The sequence below is a fragment of the Cornus florida genome, unplaced genomic scaffold (genome assembly GCF_030987335.1).
Source record: "Cornus florida cultivar Cherokee Brave unplaced genomic scaffold, ASM3098733v1 CherokeeBrave_3.0.0_Hap2_Chr02, whole genome shotgun sequence".
NCBI lineage: Eukaryota > Viridiplantae > Streptophyta > Magnoliopsida > Cornales > Cornaceae > Cornus > Cornus florida.
Window position 1 is genome coordinate 44,426,035 of NW_026775572.1, and position 20,448 is coordinate 44,446,482.

The following is a 20,448-nucleotide window of genomic DNA, read 5'->3' on the forward strand; positions in this document are numbered from 1 at the left end:
AATTTCATTCCATTTATGTACATCAAACGTAGGATAAATAACCAAACATATTAACAATTGAGCATGTAGTTGGTGGTAGACGTCTAGATAACCTTTGATGAATTTTAGGTTGACAAGTTTCGACATTTCTTACTTTGAAAAAGTAAAATAAAATGACATAATCGATAAAAGATTCAATTTACGAGCGACCCGTTTGAGTCTCCTTCCCTTAATTTACCAAGATAATAAAATAGTGAAAAAATATTGACAAGTATTGAAAGTGAATCCCGAAGTAGAAGCTTCACGTGGTTCTTTTTGAACTCCGCGCTAGACTCCTTGAAACAATCGAAGTTTTTGGCCTAATTGATTAACTTTTATTTATGTTTAAGTTAACTTTTATTTAAGTGAAATGATATAATTTAACTTTTATTTATGTTTAAGTTAACTTTTATTTAAGTGAAATGATATAATTAATTGATGATATAATAAAATAATTTTAAAATAGGCTATGAATTAGCATTAGAGTGAAGTTATTATTAGTGGTACTACATTAAAATGTTAGATATAAGTCTAAACCGACCAACTCGAACTTAATCTAATTGTGACCTAAAATTGTCGACTAAAGTTTATGATGTTGTAATAGCTAGTATAAGAAATTACTTATCAAAAAAAAAAAAAAAAATAGCTAGTATACGAAATTAAATTAGTACTTTTCAGAGTGAACGAGTGGGTTAAAGAAAAAGCATATGAGCAATTAGATGAATGAAATAATTCAACCCACACAACCCTAAGCCGAGATAATTATAATTGAAAGTCAGTATGAATCGAGGGTTTGTAAGTTTGTAACTGGTTAAGCTTGGATTTGACCCGCCAATCTAGCTAATCCATTTGAGTTGCATACATACTAAGCTTACACGCTAGGGTTGGATGCTCAACATTTGGGCATAGAAATCATCCTTCTATATCTTTCACACACACCCAAATAAATAAAAAAATCCTTACCGTATCATTTGAGTCTAATTTGAATGGTTTGACATTGTTGGCTTAGTTATTTCACTTTGGGAAGTAAACCTAACTCGTCACCCTTTCCGCATACTTTGTTGCTTCTGAAGACTTTCCCACTGGCAACAAAAATGGTGTCAAAATTCAGTAGTGGGTCTGATCCCTTCCTCCCTCTCTTCCCTTGCATTATAGGCTCACAACCTCTATTTATCATCTCACGAAACACTTGTGTTGCTTCTCAAATTCACAATCCATGATACACACTTATATATGGTTTCTCAATCCCTTCCACAATCTCATAAGCCTCTCTAACTCTGGCCTTTGTCAATAGCCCAAAAATTAGCGACCCCAACGTCAAATTATCAGCTTCAATCCCTCTCTTGTGCATTTCTTCGAACACCAAATAAGCTTGCCCAAGCTTACTTTTTTTACACATCCAATTGATAAAACCCAAATCATCAATCCTTGTGGTCCTCATTGATTGAAAAAACTTCATCCGAGTATTTGACAATAACAAAGGGTGCTTACCTGCAGGGACGAAGCCTGGATCTAAGGTAAGTGGGGGCAAAAATGAATTTTGGGGGGCAATAGTGCATTTTTTTAGTAATTTTAGTGGGGGCAAATGTAATATGTCATGGGTATATTACTAAAAATGACTAAATTATAAGGGTAAAATGCTATAAAAAAATAAAATTTCAGCGGGGGCAATTGGCCCCACACCCTTGAACGTGGATCCGTTCCTACATACCTGGTGACAGGTGAAATGAGGAAAGCTGATGTTGCATAATGTTCTTCTGTCCCGCATTGAGAAAACATTAATTGGAGCTATGTGGAGAGACTCATATAATGGGCTGAAAGCCTCTTTCTCAACTTACTTACCTGGACGGGATCTATTGGTGATCAATGAGGCCCATGGTCTAGGTTGGTGACTTCCATTGCACTCAGGAGGGGTGCCTGCCTAAGGACTACTCAAGTAGTAGAGCTTACGTCATAATTTGTGGTAGCGGGGGCCTGCATTCTTGCGGCCCTTGCCCAATTATTGAAACCCAAGTTTTTATATAGGTTTGTTTATGTGTTAGCATGTAGACAAGGTCCTGTTCTTTATGATTTGGGCTTATATTATTAGGCCCAGTCTACCTGTTTTGGTTATGGGTTTGGATTTATGTTATCAAATTTATTAGTATGAATTGATATTTATGATTTTGTATTTATTATTTTTTGTAAAAAGAAACTTGTTTAGTGTTCCGCATTGTGTTTCTATTTTGTTATAATTACTCTATAATGAAAAATCCACCCCTTTTTTGAATTAATTAAAAGGCCTTCGTTCATTGGTTGAAAACTGTACCTATGAGTCTTTTTGTAATTTGTGGTACCATGTTCACGAACATGAAAATTTTCCATTAATTTTTAAAAATAAATTAAAATTTAGCTTGCTTAGCAATCTTATGGACACTTCAAGGTGATAAGATAAGCTTCACCAACGTTAGACCGAACTGCAATAAGAAAAATGGTGCAATCCATGGCCTTTTTTTGTACAAGGCCATCATCTTTCTCCCCTCAATCCATATTACACACAAATTATACACACACACACACACATACATATCATCCATTTTATATTTCAACAATTTCCTTACAGGGCCCTCCTTTATGAACAAAGAAAAACAGAGTGCCCCAAAACCCCTCAGCAAAATGGGAGATGCATATGCAGATAAGTTTGAAAAATTGCGAAACCAGGCTATTTGCATTGCCACATAATGCCAAAGTAAATAATAATAATAATAAACACTCTTGGAAAAAGTGGTACAAATTGCAAAATGTGCACATCTAATATTTAAACACCGGAGAATATTAATTATATATTTGCACATCAATTTAAAGAATATAGAAAAATTGGATATGGCTAAGTTATTTACTGAATTTAATAAGTCAACGTTATTTTTGAACATTGATAACTATATATATACCACATAAACAACATTTTAATTATGAGAATATGAGACATTTGTATCAGACATTTGATTCTTTCACAAACATATATAGGCTGAGAGATTGTTGTGATAACTCTATAAATTGTGTTGATCTTTAAAAGTTGATCCATAAATTTACATATTTTTATATATTCAATACTCTATTAAATTTTGGCCAATGCATATTTGTGGATGTAGAATGTGAGATAGGGTTTTGGGGGCACACTGTATTACACGACAATGTTTGTGGTGGGCTAATATCCCCACTCACATATCTTCCCTTCAGAATCTTCTCAATTCAAAAAATGAATCTTTCTGTTTTATGTAAACACGAGAAATGACTAGATAGAGAAAGACACTACGTCTTCGACAAAGGTAGATTGACCGTGATCATATTATGCGGTTACTTAGAAAAGCCATAAATATTTGATTAGTAGGTCCACTAAATATGAACTCCTCGTAGGCTCATCTTGGCTGCGTTACTAGAATTTCATGACTCTGGCCAAACTCATATCTTACGTTTTACTAGTTATCTGACTTTATTGACAGGTTTAAGTGGATCCTATAAATGGACTTATATGAGATCTATTTTATCCAACCATGATATATATATATATATAGGCATGAGATGACTACCTACCACAAAAAGCCCTTTGCCCCCAGATCCCATTCACCCAACTAGAAAATGTAATACTTGACATCATTAATATTACATATCTTATTTAGGACATACCACCAATCTGAGTAATCAAGTGCATTTGTGTCAAATTACTCATCTCCAGCAGCAAATTATGCAAACTAATGCCTTATCATTAAGCCAATCGAAGTATTTCATACAGAAAAAAGCTCTAAAATGCGAGTTTGACAACCTCAGTTTTTATTGCAAGATCCAAATGGTGCCAGTTCAACATAAAAAATAAAAACAGAAGTTCAAATAAATGAAACCCAGCAAAATTCTTAAAATATCTAATTAATTTTCACAAAAATACCATGCTTGAGTTAAAAAATTGTTCAACCTTGAATCTCAGAAAGCTCATCGTCACTCTTTCTGCATACTTTGTTGCTTCTGAAGACTTCCCCACCGGCAACAAAAATGGTGTCAAAATTCAGTAGTGGGTCTGATCCCTTGCTCTTATATATGTATGCATTATAGGCTCACAACCTCTGTTTATCATCTCTCGAGACACTCGTGTTGCTTCTCAACTTCACAATCCATGATACACACTTACATCTGGTTTCTCAATCCCTTCCACAATCTTATAAGCCTCTCTAACTCTGGCCTTTGTCAATAGCCCAAAAATTAGCGACTCCAACGTCAAATTATCAGCTTCAATCCCTCTCTTGTGCATTTCTTTGAACACCAAATGAGCTTGCCCAAGCTTACTTTTTTTACACATCCAATTGATAAAAACCCAAATCATCAATCCTTGTGGTCCTCATTGATTGAAAAAACTTCATCCGGAGTATTTGACAATAACAAAGGGTGCTTGGTGAGGGACAGTTGAAGTGAGGCTGGTGTTGCGTAATGTTCTTCTGTCCCACATCGAGAAAACATAAATTGAAGTTACGTGGAGAGATCTATATATTGGGCTGAAAACCTCTACACCAACATACTTACCTGGACGGGATCTATGGGTGATCAACGAGGCCCATGGTCTAGGTTGGTAACTTTTATTGCACTCAGGAAGGGTGCTCGCCTAAGGTCTACTCAAGTAGTGGAGCCTACGTCATAATTTGTGGTAGTGGAGGCCTGCGTTCGCGCGGCCCCTGCCCAACTATTAAAGCCCAAGGTTTTGTACAGTTTTGTTTGTGTTTCGGCGTGTAGACAAGGCATAGTGTATACATCATATGCAGCTTATGGGGTGGGCCATATATTATAAGGCCCGCTCTTAGGTTGTGGGTTTGGATTGTCAAATTTAATAGTATGAATTGATATTTTAGATTTTGCATTTATTATTTTTGGTAAAAAAGAAAATTGTCTAGTTTCCAATTAATTTTTAAGGTGATATAAAATAAGCTTCACAAACGTTAGACCGAAGTGCAATAAGAAAAATGGTGCCAATCTATGGTTTCTTTTTGTACAAGGCCATCATCTCTCTCCTCAATCCATATTATATATATACACACACACACACACACATATCATCCATTTTATATTTCAACAATTTCCTTACAGTACCCTCAATGAACAAAGCAAAACAGAGTGCCCCAAAACCCCTCAGCAAAATGGAGATGCATATGCCAGATAAGTTTGAAAAATTGCGAAACCAGAATTTTTGCATTGCCACATAATGTCAAAGAAAATAATAATAATAATAATAAAACACTCTTGAAAAAAGTGGTACAAATTGCAAACTGTGCACATCTAATATTTAAAACACTGGAGAATATTAATTATATACTCGCACATCAATTTACAGAATATAGGAAAATTGAATATGGCTAAGTTGTTTACTGAATTTAATAAGTCTAGCTTTATTTTTTAACATTGGTAACTATATATATACACAGAAGCAGCATTTTAATTAAGAGAAGATGAGACAATTGTATCAGACATTTGATTCTTTCGCAGACATATATAGCCTGAGAGATTGGTGTGATAACTTTATAAATTGTGTTGATCTTTAAAAGTTGCTCCATAAATTTACATATTCAATAGTCCAGTAGATTTTGTTCAACGCATATTTGTGGATATAGAATGTGAGATAGGGTTGTGGGGGCACATTAAATTACACGGCAATGCTAGTGGTGGGCTAATGTCCCCACTCACATATCTTCTCTATAGAATTTTCTCAATTCGAAAAATGTATCTTTCTATTTTATACAAACACGAGAAATGAGTAGATGCATAAAGACACTACGTCTTTCACGAAGGTGGACTAACCGTAATCATATTATATGGTTGCTTAGAAACGGCTTTGCATAAATATCTGATTGGTTGGTCCACTAAATGTGAACTTCTCATGGATTCATCTTGACTGCATTCCTAGAATTCCACAACTCTGGATAAACTCATGTTCTATATTCCACTAGTTATCTGACTTTATTAACAGGTTTAAGTGGATCTTATAATAGGACTTATATATGGTCTATTTTATCCAACCACGATAAATTGATATATATGTGTGTGTATATATATATATAATTGATATATATCTTCTTCTTCTTCTTCTTTTTTTTTTTTTTTTTTTTTGGTAACAAGGAATTAGTAATTTGATTAAAAACAAAGAAAATACAACTGCTATGAGCTCCATGTCAGGATTTCTGGCTGCGTAATTCCCGGAGTCGAACACAAGACCTCCAGGTAATCCCCGGAGTCAAATACAAGAGACCCTCCTCTGGGAGCTAAACGGTGCGGCCTTGTTGCTTGTTAAAATCGACCAGGAGCAAACAACCCAATTCAAAGCGCCATCTTAGTTACCAACCAACAATTAGAGTCTGGTCTCTACTTTGGAAGGTTACAAACCTTATGGTTGATTGGAGAATTTTATTTTATTATTATTTATTATTTTTTGTTACGCTCAATTACAATAATAAAATGGCTACAAAAAACAAAATTCATAAAACTAGTTATCAAATTGTAAAATTTATATAACATTGAACAACAACCTAAAATGAAAAACACCGCCAGACAATTCTTAATGCCGCTTTCCGCTGCACCATTTCTTGAATACATAATAAAAAATGGGAAAAAAGAGGCTACAGCTGACGCATACCATGGCTGCCGATGAAAATTCCAACACAGTACAAAAGCCAGTCACGAATGCAACCACCATTGCTCCCATAGCAGCTATAATGAGAAAGAACGCAATGGCATAGTGGCGAGCACGCTTGTCCCAATCATCGTAAAATGATGCAAACAAGTGGAGAATTGCAGCACTAACTGAGCAGACCATAGCACAAGTATCGGTCATGACAAATAATTGGAAAGCTGTCTGTCTCGTTAAAACAGCTGTGCCTTGCTTTGGCCCTTGGTCGCCATCATAGGCCCCGGGTATGGTGAAACCCGCTGCAAATGTCACGGTTGCTATAAGTGTAGCCACTATCAAATGTGTCTCCGCAAGTCTCGTTAGGTCTAGATTTGGTTCCTTTCTTTTCTCTAATTTGAATTTGTTTCGACAACCCACCTTTGCTACCTGCAAATTTGTTCTTTGATCAATTTGAAAAGAGCAGTACTGAAGTATGGTCAAAATTAGTGAATCATACAAATTAATACGAAACACTTTTACAGTGAGATCATATGTGATCCCCTTAAAATTTTCGTTTTGAGAAGTGATCCCATTGAAAATTTTCATGTTATGGATCGTGAATTTTTTCCTTTTCCATCATTAATTTTTTATTTTATTTTATTTTATTATTATTAGTAGTAATAATTGAAATGAAAGATGAGTTTCAGATGTAAATGTTCCTCTTGAGGACTTTGTTTTTACCTATAGCTCTATTCTACAGGTTGGCCTTCTGCCAGCTTTCGGGTCCATGTGTTTGTCTTACACAGTTACACAGGGATAAAACGTTTAATGAGATGGGGCGATGGGATAATCTGGTTATACGTACTATGATGGTTTTCTATTTTCCGGGGTTAGTTCTCCTCCAAGAAAATTGTTAATCGAAGTCCTCTTAAATTCTCAGCTAGGTATTTCTTACTGTGGTGCTTGGTATACTTGAATTGGCGTGTTAGAATGAGGTTAACCATGAAAAGTTCCTATTGTTGAGATTGCAACTGACGACCTCTTGTTCATATGCAAGGAGAGAGTGGCGAAGGAAAAGTTAGGAAGAGCTCTATTGATGTGAAAGGGTGTTAATGAGGGCTCGGAGATTAAATCAAGACTCATATATTTAAGATCTACGTAGAAGGACTCACAATCCTTCCCCCATATGATCACTTCCAGAATGGGAAATGGTGGTTGAATTCTTGGATTAGTGCTGATGGAGAAGATGGATAGAGTGAAGAATGCTTGCCACCAACATGTGGAGATGGCATCCGGTTAGTTTCAAATTTGAGATGGGAATTTTTACCCCCAAAGCATTTGGACATTGTGGCAAAGGATGGAAACCACATGGAATTCTAACAAAAGAGATCTCTCTTGACATGGGTAATAATTCTACAATGGAAAAAAATTTGAGGCCCGAGAAGGAATAATGGGACTATTGGTATAAACCAACAAAAAGGAATGGCCCAAGATGAAATGAAGCTAAATTATGTATCTCCACTATCATGACTGCTAAGCAGTAGCAATGTCTGAGACTAAATGGGAAGACTGCCTTTTGGGATACTTTATAGACAAAAAATGGCGTTTCTCCACGATTAATTCATTTTTAACAAATTATGGAAGAACGAAGATTACTTAGAGAGGTGATAACTGATAAGAAATGATTAGGGTTTCTATTTTTTTCGAATATGCCTAAGCAACAAAGAGATTCTACCATTGAAAGAGGTCCGTGAAGCTTCTGATATAGGCAGGTATCCCCAAACAATTTGAATTAGAAAGGATCAAGTCGTATAGTTAGTGTTTTTGGATTGCCCTTGTATGCTTATTCTCTTATGTTGTCTCCAACAAGAATAAAGTATGCAAGGATATGTGTTGAAGTAGAGCCCAGAAAACTATGCTGGACAAATTCCATTTATGGATGAATAAGGATCAATGTGTGATGGGGAAAGCAGAGTACTAGTAGGAGTCGTGACAGGGAAAATAGGCTATGCAGAGGAACAATGACAAGAAAATGAATAGGAATAAGGGAAAAGAGTTGTGGCTAATAGGCTCACACTTACCTACTCAAAAATAAAAGCTTATGGTATGTGAAAATACATAGAAATGCACATGAAATTGGAGGAAAATGCATCAACAGAGGCATGTCATAACAAAGCTAATTGGCACATTGTGCCAATTGGTATATATTTAGTGACTCTGGGATCTTCCCTCCAAAGGTTTCGTGTTCACGTGTGTCTACTGGTAGCTAGGGTTTCTAGGGTCCTGAACTGTTAACTAAGGTTGTACAACTCTTTCTCCATAATGGATTTGGTTTTCTTCAACTAGGTCTAATAGTTTAACACCAGAAAATGAACAAAAAATACAAGACCAAAAAAAAAAAAATCCACAATGTTTATACACATCTACGTTTTACAAGCTCAACTATCGAGAGCACTTTCAGTACTCAAACCAGAATTCATAACTAGCTTCTAAACAACTGTCATGCATATGGCTTACTTTCATGTAATGAAAAATTTTCACATAAAAGACAAGGTGGACATCCTTACCAGGTTTGGACGCACATCTTCATTTTTTATTTCTAGTGCAGTCAAGTTTTTCTTGTTGCAGATCCTTCTATCCACTCTAGGGTGGACGTGTAAGGCACTGTACTTGAAGAAATTGGTACTAGCAGTAAGCATATGAGGTGTGTTTCCATCGATGTCTTTCTGATTTATAAGGCTGCTGGCGAAGGAATTTACCAAGACAAATTCAATTATTTTCATTTTCTCATGCTCCCCCCAGTGTGAAGGATATTCTGGCCTCTACTGTTGATCATCTCCCAACAATCCGGACAATGTGATAATAGTTCTTTCATGACATCTACACGGCCTTCGCTTGCTGCTATATGAAGTGCTGACATATTGTCATCGTTGTCTGTAACAACGTATGCCACGGATTTATCCAGATCAAGTAATTGTCTAACCGCGGATACATGGCCAAGCCATGCAGCACAGTGAAGTGGTCTCCATCCATACACATCTGCTTCCTTGGTTAGTGATGGCTTCCAGGCGAATAAAATTCTTATGCATTCTGACAAAAACGTTTTTTAGCAACTCATAGCAGCAAATAGACAAAATGTGTGAATGTTTACTGCAAAATAAAAAGAAGTCTCCAGCATAACATTAAATTGTGTTAATTTGGCACCTAAGATTTTTTTATTTTTTTATTCTCTTCTAAAGATAGCAAAAACATACGAACAAAAGATTTAGTTAGTGATCACTACCTTCGTCGTAACAAATTGTTGCGGCGTGTAAAGCTGTTCTTCCATTTGGGCCAATGTAAGCTGGTGAAATGCAATTTTGTAAAATTTGAATCACAACAGCTAGATAACGTCTCTCTGCAGCCAGGTAAAGTGGAGTCTCATTGGCATTATTGGGAAAATGTAAAAATTCGGGGTCTTCTTTCGTCAAAATCTCAACCACATCAAGATGATTATTTCGCACAGCCTCGTACAAGGCCGTATCACCCTCCACATTCCTCATCCTCAACATCTCCATGGTAGCTCCAATGCCTCTTTCAAGGTCAATGTCCAGTGTTTTCCCATATTCAATAAGTGCTTGTACTATGTCGGTGTGTCCTTCTCTTGCCGAAATGTGAAGTGAAGTCTCACCTTTGATATTCACCGAACAAAGCAGTGATCGACTGCACTTCTGTAAGATCTCCGTCACACACTTTGTTTGAATGAACTGAGCTGCAACGTGGAGGACTTTGTTGTTGTTGGGGGTCACTTGGATTTCAAATTGATCAGCTTTTTGCCTGAGAACCTCAATATTTCCTTCCATTGCAGCCTTATATAAGATTGGATCCATCATGCATATCACTAGGGTTAGCTTTTTGACACTGGTTTCTGCTTGGAATTAGTCTCCTTAGCCTCTTGAACAAGTATATATTTAAACAACCAACTTCTTGTACTCCTATCTACATTATCAAATGAATATGTATGCCAAAGAAAACCTAGCTTGCTATGGAGAAGTAAAAAGAATGATGTTTTCAATGTTTTTTGTCTTTTTTCCTCCAATGGTGTGATGTTTTCAAAGTTGGTCCACTAAGGAATTAATGTTGGTCTAAATTCTAAATTAATAAAGGTTGATATTATGGATTAGTTTAACAGATGTGTATAAGTTACAAAGGGTTAAGGGCTCACCAAGAAATAAGGTATGCATCATGACAGTGGTAGAAAGGTATATACTTCTCTTGTTTGAATTGCAACGTCTTTGTCATGGCCGACCGATCACCGTTGTGGTTGGTAGTGACGATATTATCATATTCATATCACCATATTTATTAGAAAATTAGTTTAATTAAACTCCAGCTAGTACTCACTAATTAATGTAATACCTTAGACAAATAAAATCCCCTCAAGCATTTCGAACAGGTGAAAAAAATATGAAGTAGGGCAAGTAACCAGGAACAAAATGGCAGGAGATGTCCACAAAATTAGTGGCCATATCATCCACAATTTGATTTTCCAGCACGGCTGAAATGTTGCTTTTTTAAAGCTGTATTATGAATGAATGGGGGCTGAAAGAGGGGATGGTCAATTCAAAAACCGCAGCATTACATCAACAAACGGCAGCATGCCAAAAAATGACATTGCAGATGATATAATTGCAGAAAATCAAAATGCACATTAGATTGAACAAGACAATATTCATAGTAACATAAACAAAGAGCACATCTGAATGTTATATGGATCCTGTAGGCACTGTTATAGAAAATTGGAGTCAACACCATAACGGATGGAACATGGTCTATTTTAGGATTATATAAAATGCCACCATTTCAATATCATGATGCATTCATTTACGATAATGACTTCCATTTAAATTTGTGCAGAAAACGAAGTTGCACAATTTAATTTCCACACAATGCCTAAAATCACACAGCTAACACATCTCCAGTGAACAACAAACACAAAGGTACTAAGGTAAAACAGCACTACTGCATATGAACATATATAGACACAACAATCTCAAATCTTTTTTACACCAAAATTTAATATTATCCCACTTCAACACAGAAACAATCGGAATCGATGATATAAAACAAGTTCCCCAACATTTTAATAGATTTTCAAAAGTGCCACGCTTAATGAAGGGAGAAATAACTTTGACCTTAGTTCTATTCATTAGCAACCAAAGAAACGAGTAATGCTACGATGCGCGAATTGGTTTTTTGGCAACTCCAATATACAGTCTCCAACAAGAACAGTATAAAAGAAATTTTCAGTAATGCCATGAACAGGAATTGAATCAAGCAAAAACATCACAGGTGAGAATTGGCAATGAGGTTGCTTATCATGTGGCTAAACTGCAAATGGCAAAGCGAATATCAAACAACACAGCTTTCAAGCCCTGGATTCTCCCCAACAACAGCACTTACAACAACACGTGATTCTCGAAACATACTTGACTGAAGCATGAACATTGCATTTCATAACTCCCTCTCTAGGAGGCTGCCATCCATGAAGACTATGAATTATATTAGGGCGAGAGATAATCTGACCTGGATCCAATTGCTCGACATGACTGCGTGCAGGGCTGATAAGTGCAAATGATGGCAGTTCTTGCATTTCCTCCTACAGGGTTCTTCAAAACTGATATTTTTTTAAGACTATTTGAAAATAATATGTCTTAACCATTAACAAGATAAGAAGATATGCATTCAGCTTTTGTATTATTTGACAATAACAAAGGTAAGCAGCTTACCTCGTGAGGGTGATGTGAAGTTGATGTACTGATGTTGTGTAATGTTTGCTTCTCTATAGTCCCACATTGGAAAAACATAAATGTGAGTTTTCTGGGGAGTCCTACATATTAAGTTGAAAGCCAAATTTATTACATACTTACCTGGACGGGATCAATGGGTGATCAAGAAGGCCCATGGTCTAGGTTGGTGACCTCCATTGCACTCGGGAGGGGTGCCCGCCTAAGGTCTACCCAAGTGGTGGAGCCTATGTCATAATTTGTGGTAGTGGGGGCTTGCGTTCGCGCGGCCCCTGCCCAATATCTAAAGCCCAAGCTTTTGCTCATCCGATGGTCCTCAAAGCTTAAGAATATTTTCCTATATATTTCTTTTGTTGAACCTCTAATAATCTCTGCTTACTTTTCTTCCTAATGTCAACCAACAAAGTTTGGATCATTACTGGAGCCACACTACAATACTACATGAATAAAAACACTAGATATAAAGTCTTACAAAAATCATGATGTATGTTTTATGTCTCATTGCTTGTTGTATTAGTAAATGCTTTTACCAGCCAAATCAAAGCTTTCAATAACTCCCTTTCTAGGAGGCTGCCATCCATGAACAGAATGAATTGTAGTAGGGCTAGAGCGTAGAGATAGTCTGACCTGGATCCAATTGCCTCTGAGCAATGAGCATCCAAAAAATCCCAGAAGTGGGAGACAATTCGACCAACCACAAAACTAGGCTGCCACAACTCTCCATCAAATGGAAAAGGATTACGAAATGCCATGGTATTATATGTGGTAGAAATCGATCCCAAACTCTTCTACACACTCACCAATCTATCCAGTTCTATTTGCAACTGCTTAACTATTGCCTCATCAGACATCACCACATTAACCTGTGCATGAGTACTGAATGTTTGTTTCTGAAGTCCCACATCGGGAAAACACAAGTAGGAGTTACATTGAGAGCTCTTTATAAGAAATTGAAAGCATATGGTACAACATACTTACCTGGACAGGGTCAATGGGTGTTCAAGAAGGCCCATGGCCTAAATTGGTGACCTCCATTGCACTTAGGAGGGGTGCCAGTCTAAGGTCTACCCAAGTGGTGGAGCTTCTGTCATAATTTGTGATAGTGGGGGCCTGCGTTCGCGCGGCCCCTGCCCCAATTAGCACAAGTTTTTCCTCAAATTGTCCAAAAAGAGTAAGGGCACAAAATTCCAGTTCCAACTAGCTATCTGTATTTGACAAGATTAATTTCAAGTTAAAAGAGTAAGGGCAGAATACAAGTCCATAAAAACACTTCAAAATGATATAAAAACACTTCAAAAATCATAGATCACTCTTTACCTCAAGGAGAGTAAAACCCCCCCCAAATTAGCCAATGTTCAAAATGCTCCAAAGACCACCAATGAGAAGAGGAAGGAGAGGAGAACAACTTCCTAATGTCAACCAACAAAGTTTGGATTATTACTGTTTTACAAATATTTGCAAGTTAACATCGATCCACCGGTCTTCTACTGCCATCTCTTACAGCACAGGAAGTCGAATCACTGCACAAATGCGCCACTTCTTCGTCCGAACTTCAGAAATCAAAATCAAACGATGTATGTTTTATGTCTCATTGCTTGTTGTATTACTAAATGCTTTAACAAGCCAAATAAAAGCTTTTAATAACTCCCTTTCTAGGAGGCTGCCATCCATGAACAGAATGAATTGTAGTAGGGCTAGAGCCTAGAGATAGTCTGACCTCGATCCAATTGCCTCTGAGCAATGAACATCCAAAAAATCCCAAAAGTGGGAGACAATTCGACCAACCACAAAACTAGGCTGCCACAACTCTCCATCAAACGGAAAATGATTACGAAATGCCATGGAATTAGATGTGGCAAAAATTGATCCCAAACTCTTCTACACTCTCCAATATATCCAGTTCTCTTTGCAACTGCTTAACTATTGCCTCATCAGACATCACCACATTAGCCTGTGCATGAGTACTGAATGTTCATTTCTGCAGTCCCACATCGGGAAAACATAAGTAGGAGTTACATGGAGAGCTCTATATAACAAATTGAAAGGATATGTTACAACATACTTACCTGGACGGGGTCAATGGGTTATCAAGAAGGCTCATGGCCTAGATTGGTGACCTCCATTGCACTTAGGAGGGGTGCTCGTCTAAGGTCTACCCAAGTGGTGGAGCCTACGTCATAATTTGTGATAGTGGGGGCCTGCGTTCGCGCGGCCCTTGACCAGGGAAAAAAAAAAATTCTCAATCTAATGGTATCATAATTGGATCTTCATAGTTTCTAAATCCTTCCTAAAAGAAATTCATTACTATGATGGTCACCAAAATTGAATTTTATCACATTTGATAATTGCACACATTGAAAAAGGAAAGGGAAAAAAATAGTAAAAATGAAGTGAAAAGGTACTCTTCTGACCTGGTAATCTTAAAACTTTTTTTACACCAAAATTTTATATTATCCTACCTCAACACAAAATGAAAAACAACACCACAAAATGAAAAACAACAATTGGAATCAACAAGTTCGTCAATATTTTAATAGATTTTCAAAAGGACCACCATAATTAAAGGGAGAAATAACTCTGACCTTGAATCTCAGAAAGCTACTCTTCTGACCTGCACGGGAAGAGCATCAAATAACACTTGTCAACACCAAAATTTCAACCACCCGACAGATAACAACAAAGACTAACAAACAAATGAGCAATGCAAATTTGAAATCATGATTTCGGATAGCCCCAAAAAAAGCACAACACCAAAAAGCAAACCAAGCAAGACCCATCAATAGTAGAATTTTCCAACTAACAGATAATGAACCCTTTAGAAGAAATAGAAACTCACAAAAAACTTAGCATAATATGAGAATAAACTACATATAAAACATGAGTAAGGAATAAGTTTTATTGAATAACTTGAATATTAACCCAACAATCAAATAAACTCAAACCCACCAATATGTGATTGAATTAGTGTACTCTAGATTAATGTCGATGGAATATCGCCACGTCTCTGATGAGAAAATGATGGAGACCCTTTCCTGAGACTGCATCTGGGTTTATCCAGCATCTCCTGGCTGCCTACAAAATGACCTTATCATGATGAGTAAGGTTCGTGTCTAGTTTGAAAGTGAGACAGATTGAGAGATGGTTCGACTTGCTGCAGTTTTGGGCTATGCATTAAAAAGGAGTGAAAAGGTGTATTATCTTTTAAAAAATGAGTGGGAATGTAAATTTTGTATTGGAAAGGTCATTGAGTGTGGTCTCTTCAAATTCTATATTTTGATTAAAAAGAAAAAAGAGAGTAAAAAATGTATAGAAAAAATCAAAATTTTATACACTTTGTCACTTTTATAAATAGTATAGATAGATATAGATATAGATTTATAGCTTGATGCAACACCAAATCATCATGTTTCTAGCTGAGGTTTCCAAGGGGAATGCAATGGCATCAAAAGAGCCATCAAATGTATAAACTCCATCAAAGCAAGAAATTCAAAGTGCACTTGAATAAAAAATCTACATTTTGCATAGTCTTACAAATTGCAATCAATTTTTATTTAATCTGCAAAGAAATACGCATGAATGTAACTTTATGTTTCAACCTGCAAAGTAGTTCCAACAGATTTTGGGATCATGCAGAGTATATATTGAAGAACAGGTTACTCCCCTGCTCCAGCATAAACATAAATCTATAGACATTGATCTATTAGAAGCATCAAAGTCCCACCCATAATCCGATCTCTAGTTGCCATTTTCTCCCCATATCTCACAAATATTTCTGCTAAATCAAACAACCCAACCTCTCTCAATTTCTTCGTCACCTCCTCAAACATAATCACCCCTTCTTCATTTAAACAATAACGCAAAAATCGATTGTAATCAAACCTATGAACCTCAAGTCCTCTATTCATCACTCTCTGCACATACTTTGTTGCTTCTAAAGACTTCCCTGCCTACACTAAACCGCCAACAAAAATGGTGTCAAAATTCACTAGTGGGTCTGATCCCTTGCAGTAACATTACATATGTATGCATTGTAGGCTCACAACCTCTCTTTATCATCTCTCTAAACACTTGTCTCTGGTTTCTCAATCCTTTACGCAATCTTATAAGCCTCTCTAACTCGAGCCTTTGTCAATAGCCTATAAGTTGACGACCCCAATGTCTAATTATCAGCTTCGATCCCTCTCTTATGCATTTCTTCATACACCAAATGAGCTTGCGAAGCTTACTTTTTTTACACATCCAATTAATCACAAGTCGGTACGTTGATAAACCCAAATCATCAATCCTTTTTCTCCTCATTGATTGAAAAAGCTTCAATGCTTCATCGAATTGATTAGTTTTGAAAAGGGTCTCCATCAATGTCTCAACCGACTATCTGTCCAATTCTGTTTGCAACTGCTTAAGTACGCCTTCTTAGACATCACCACATTAACCTCGGGTAATGTTTGCTGCTGTAATCCCACATCGGGAAAACATAAATGTGAGGTATCTGGAGAGTCCTATATATTAAGTTGAAAGCCTAATGCACAACATACTTACCTGGACGGGATCAATGGGTGATCAAGAAGGCCTATGGTCTAGGTTGGTGACCTCCATTGCACTTAGGAGGGGTGCCCGCCTAAGGTCTACTCAAGTAGTGGAGCCTACGTCATAATTTGTGGTAGTGGGGGCCTGCGTTCGCGCAGCCCCTGTCCAATATTTTAAGCCCAAGGTTTATTTGTTTAAGAAAAATTGTCTTTAATTCCATAGTGTTCCCAAATTAACCTCTATTATTCAAAATTCTCAGAATCCACCCCCTTTAAATCTAATTTTGGCATTGCTTAACTATCCTATGGACACTTCAAGGTGATAAGCTTCACTAGGGACCAATGACCACCTGTTTCCCTGACAGACAGGTTGACCGGACTACAATAGGAAAAATGCTGCAATCTATGGCCTCTTTTTGTAAAGGCCATATCTTTCACTCCTCAATCCATATATATATATATATATATATATATCATCAATTTTCCATTTCAACAATCCTCTTCCAGCGCCCCATTATCCACAAAGCAAAACAGAGTGCCCAAAAATCCCTCAGCAAAATGGGGAGATGCATATGAGATAACTTTGCAAAACTGCGGTACCAGACTTTGATTGCATTGCCACAATGCCAAACAAACAGATATCCGAGTAATGTTTGATTGCAATATAAAGGAGTGAATGAGCTTTTAAGGCCATTGGAAATCACAAGTTCATAACACAACATTTGGTTCACACTTGACAATGAGAAAGATATATCAGCTTGGCAAGTGAAATAGACATGATTGAAGGTGCTTCGGATTGGGAAATTGCATAACAGCTATAATATATTCTTCCACAAGCTTAGCAACTTTCCATTCCACGTCATTGTTTGACCACCTAAACGAGTTGCATTTGCCTTCGTTGGAGTCTCCCTATATATTGGAAAAGCAAATATATAGTTCTCCAATTAAATATACGAAATTTTAAGAATATAGATATAATCATCTTTCTTCAAATGTGGGTCCAAAACAAGTATAAGATCCATTCGCAGAGTATTGTATTTCATTGTCACCAATATTTGCATTTATATACTTTTTTGGAGTATCAACCAGCGATTATGTATGAATATATCATTAATTTCCACAGAATGCCTAATCACACCCCTAACACATCTCCAGTGAACAACAAACACAAAGGTACTAAGGTAGGAGTTGCATCACAAAAAAAAAGAGTAAAACAGCACTACAGCAGATGAACATATATAGACACAACAATCTCAAAAAAAATTTACACCAAAATTTAATATTATCCCACTTCAACACAAAGAAACAAGTGGAATCGATTATATCCAACAAGTTCCCCAACATTTTAATAGATTTTCAAAAATACCAGGCTTAATTAAGGGAGAAATAACTTTGACCTTAGTTCTATTCATTAGCAACCCAAAGAAACGAGTAATGCTACGATGCCCGAATTGGTTTTTTGGCGATTTCAATATACAGTCTCCAACAAGAACGGTATAAAATAGAGTATTTCTCTTTCTACTTCTATCATTTTCCAAATCAAAATAACCTAGAACTACAATTCTTCTAGTCTGGTTGTTTTAATGGGGAAGAAAAGAAAAGCATACAACAAGAACATATCAAAGTTCAAAATGACTCATTTTGTGTACTATCAAATCAGCATGTTTGTGTACTGGAAGATATGCATTCAGCTTTTAAGCTTTTGTATTGTTGACAATAACAAGTAAGCAGCTTACCTCGTGAGGGTGATGTGAAGTTGATGTACTGATATTGTGTAATGTTTGCTTCTCTGTAGTCCCACATCGGAAAAACATAAATGTGAATTTTCTGGGGAGTCCTATATATTAAGTTGAAAGCCAAATTTACAACATACTTACCTGGACGGGATCAATGGGTGATCAAGAAGGCCTATGGTCTAGGTTGGTGACCTCCATTGCACTTAGGAGGGGTGCTCGCCTAAGGTCTACCCAAGTGGTGGAGCCTACGTCATAATTTGTGGTAGTGGGGGCCTGCGTTCGCGCGGCCCCTGTCCAATATCTAAAGCCCAAGCATTTGCTCATCCGATGGTCCTCAAACCTTAAGAGTATTTTTCTTGTGTTGAATCACTAATGATCTCTGCTCAAGTGTTTTTCTATGTTGCTCAGTAGGGTACAACTCTTATTGTGTGTGTGTGTAGATTCAAATAGAATCTAAAAGTAAACCTTTCCTTCCAGTCTATTTACAGACAGATTAATTGGCCATTTTTTTTTTTTTTTTTTTTTTTTTACATAAGAGAAGAAACAATTATGAAATGAGGAAACTAAGTTCCTAATGTCAACCAACAAAGTTTGGATCATTACAGGAGCCACACCACATGAATAAAACACTAGATATAAAGTCTTACAGAAATCTGCAAGTTAACATCCCCCGGTCTTCTACTGCCATCTCTTACAGCAGAGGAAGTAAGTGCATCACTTCAGTTCTTCAGAAATCAAATAATGCATCACTTCTTCTCCGTCCGAACTTCAGAAATCAAAATCAAACGATGTATATTTTATGTCTCATTGCTTGATGTATTAGTAAATGCTTTTACAAGCCAAATCAAAGATTTTAATAACTCCCTTTCTAGGAGGCTGCCATCCATGAACAGAATGAATGTAGTAGGGCTAGAGCCTAGAGATGGTCTGACCTGGATCCAATTGCCTCTGAGCAATGAGCATCCAAAAAATCCCAGAAGTGGGAGACAATTCGACCAACCACAAAACTAGGCTGCCACAACTCTCCTTCAAATGGAAAATGATTACGAAATGCCACGGTATTAGATGTGGCAAAAATTGATCCCAAACTCTTCTACATTCTCTCCAATATATCCAGTTCTCTTTGCAACTGCTTAACTATTGCCTCATCAGACATAACCACATTAACCTGTGCATGAGTACTGAATGTTCGTTTCTGAAGTCCCGCATCGGGAAAACACAAGTAGGAGTTACATTGAGAGCTCTATATAACAAATTGAAAGCATATGGTACAACATACTTACCTGGACGGGGTCAATGGGTTATCAAGAAGGCTCATGGCCTAGATTGGTGACCTCCATTGCACTTAGGAGGGGTGCCCGTCTAAGGTCTACCCTAGTGGTGGAGCCTACGTCATAATTTGTGATAGTGGGGGCCTGCGTTCGCGCGGCCCCTACCCAAGAAAAAAAAAAAAAAAAATCTCAGCAAAAAGAAATTCATTACTCTGATGGTCACCAAAACTGAACTGAATTTTACCACATTTTGATAATAGTAAAAATGAAGTGAAAAGGTGTGTTATCTTAAAACTTTTTTACACCAAAATGTTATATTATCCTACCTCAACACAAAATGAAAAACAACAAGAAGGCTCATGGCCTAGATTGGTGACCTCCATTGCACTTAGGAGGGGTGCCCGTCTAAGGTCTACCCTAGTGGTGGAGCCTACGTCATAATTTGTGATAGTGGGGGCCTGCGTTCGCGCGGCCCCTACCCAAGAAAAA

At 36.9% G+C, this 20,448-nt stretch overlaps 2 protein-coding genes, 8 non-coding genes and 1 pseudogene across 10 annotated transcripts; 9 read left to right on the forward strand and 2 right to left on the reverse strand.

Annotated features, from left to right (window-relative positions):
- The first annotated feature begins 1,852 nt into the window (after nt 1-1,852).
- LOC132297586 (U1 spliceosomal RNA) lies at nt 1,853-2,013 on the forward strand. Its single transcript, XR_009479290.1, has one exon. It is a non-coding gene; the product is annotated as a U1 spliceosomal RNA (small nuclear RNA).
- A 2,548-nt stretch (nt 2,014-4,561) lies between these two features.
- Nucleotides 4,562-4,722, forward strand: LOC132297577 (U1 spliceosomal RNA). The gene has a single exon (XR_009479281.1). It is a non-coding gene; the product is annotated as a U1 spliceosomal RNA (small nuclear RNA).
- A 1,867-nt stretch (nt 4,723-6,589) lies between these two features.
- On the reverse strand, nt 6,590-7,246 carry LOC132296148 (protein ACCELERATED CELL DEATH 6-like). Its single transcript, XM_059794377.1, has one exon. The coding sequence runs from the start codon at nt 7,244-7,246 to the stop codon at nt 6,590-6,592; it is 657 nt and encodes a 218-aa protein (XP_059650360.1).
- Nucleotides 7,247-9,419: 2,173 nt separating this feature from the next.
- On the reverse strand, nt 9,420-14,432 carry LOC132294832 (uncharacterized). The gene is made up of 3 exons (XM_059792834.1): nt 13,744-14,432; nt 9,924-13,631; nt 9,420-9,730 (listed from the first exon to the last, which is right to left on the reverse strand). Exons 2-3 carry the CDS (start codon nt 10,510-10,512, stop codon nt 9,420-9,422), a joined length of 900 nt encoding a protein of 299 aa, XP_059648817.1. The 5' UTR covers nt 10,513-13,631; nt 13,744-14,432.
- Nucleotides 12,542-12,702, forward strand: LOC132297555 (U1 spliceosomal RNA). The gene has a single exon (XR_009479259.1). It is a non-coding gene; the product is annotated as a U1 spliceosomal RNA (small nuclear RNA).
- On the forward strand, nt 13,397-13,557 carry LOC132297570 (U1 spliceosomal RNA). The gene has a single exon (XR_009479274.1). It is a non-coding gene; the product is annotated as a U1 spliceosomal RNA (small nuclear RNA).
- A 52-nt stretch (nt 14,433-14,484) lies between the features above and the next one.
- On the forward strand, nt 14,485-14,644 carry LOC132297560 (U1 spliceosomal RNA). Its single transcript, XR_009479265.1, has one exon. It is a non-coding gene; the product is annotated as a U1 spliceosomal RNA (small nuclear RNA).
- Nucleotides 14,645-16,957: 2,313 nt separating this feature from the next.
- Nucleotides 16,958-17,117, forward strand: LOC132297551 (U1 spliceosomal RNA). Its single transcript, XR_009479255.1, has one exon. It is a non-coding gene; the product is annotated as a U1 spliceosomal RNA (small nuclear RNA).
- Nucleotides 17,118-18,821: 1,704 nt separating this feature from the next.
- LOC132297549 (U1 spliceosomal RNA) lies at nt 18,822-18,981 on the forward strand. Its single transcript, XR_009479253.1, has one exon. It is a non-coding gene; the product is annotated as a U1 spliceosomal RNA (small nuclear RNA).
- A 982-nt stretch (nt 18,982-19,963) lies between these two features.
- LOC132297556 (U1 spliceosomal RNA) lies at nt 19,964-20,124 on the forward strand. The gene has a single exon (XR_009479260.1). It is a non-coding gene; the product is annotated as a U1 spliceosomal RNA (small nuclear RNA).
- Nucleotides 20,125-20,299: 175 nt separating this feature from the next.
- Nucleotides 20,300-20,438, forward strand: LOC132297608 (U1 spliceosomal RNA; annotated as a pseudogene).
- The last annotated feature ends 10 nt before the right edge of the window (nt 20,439-20,448 follow it).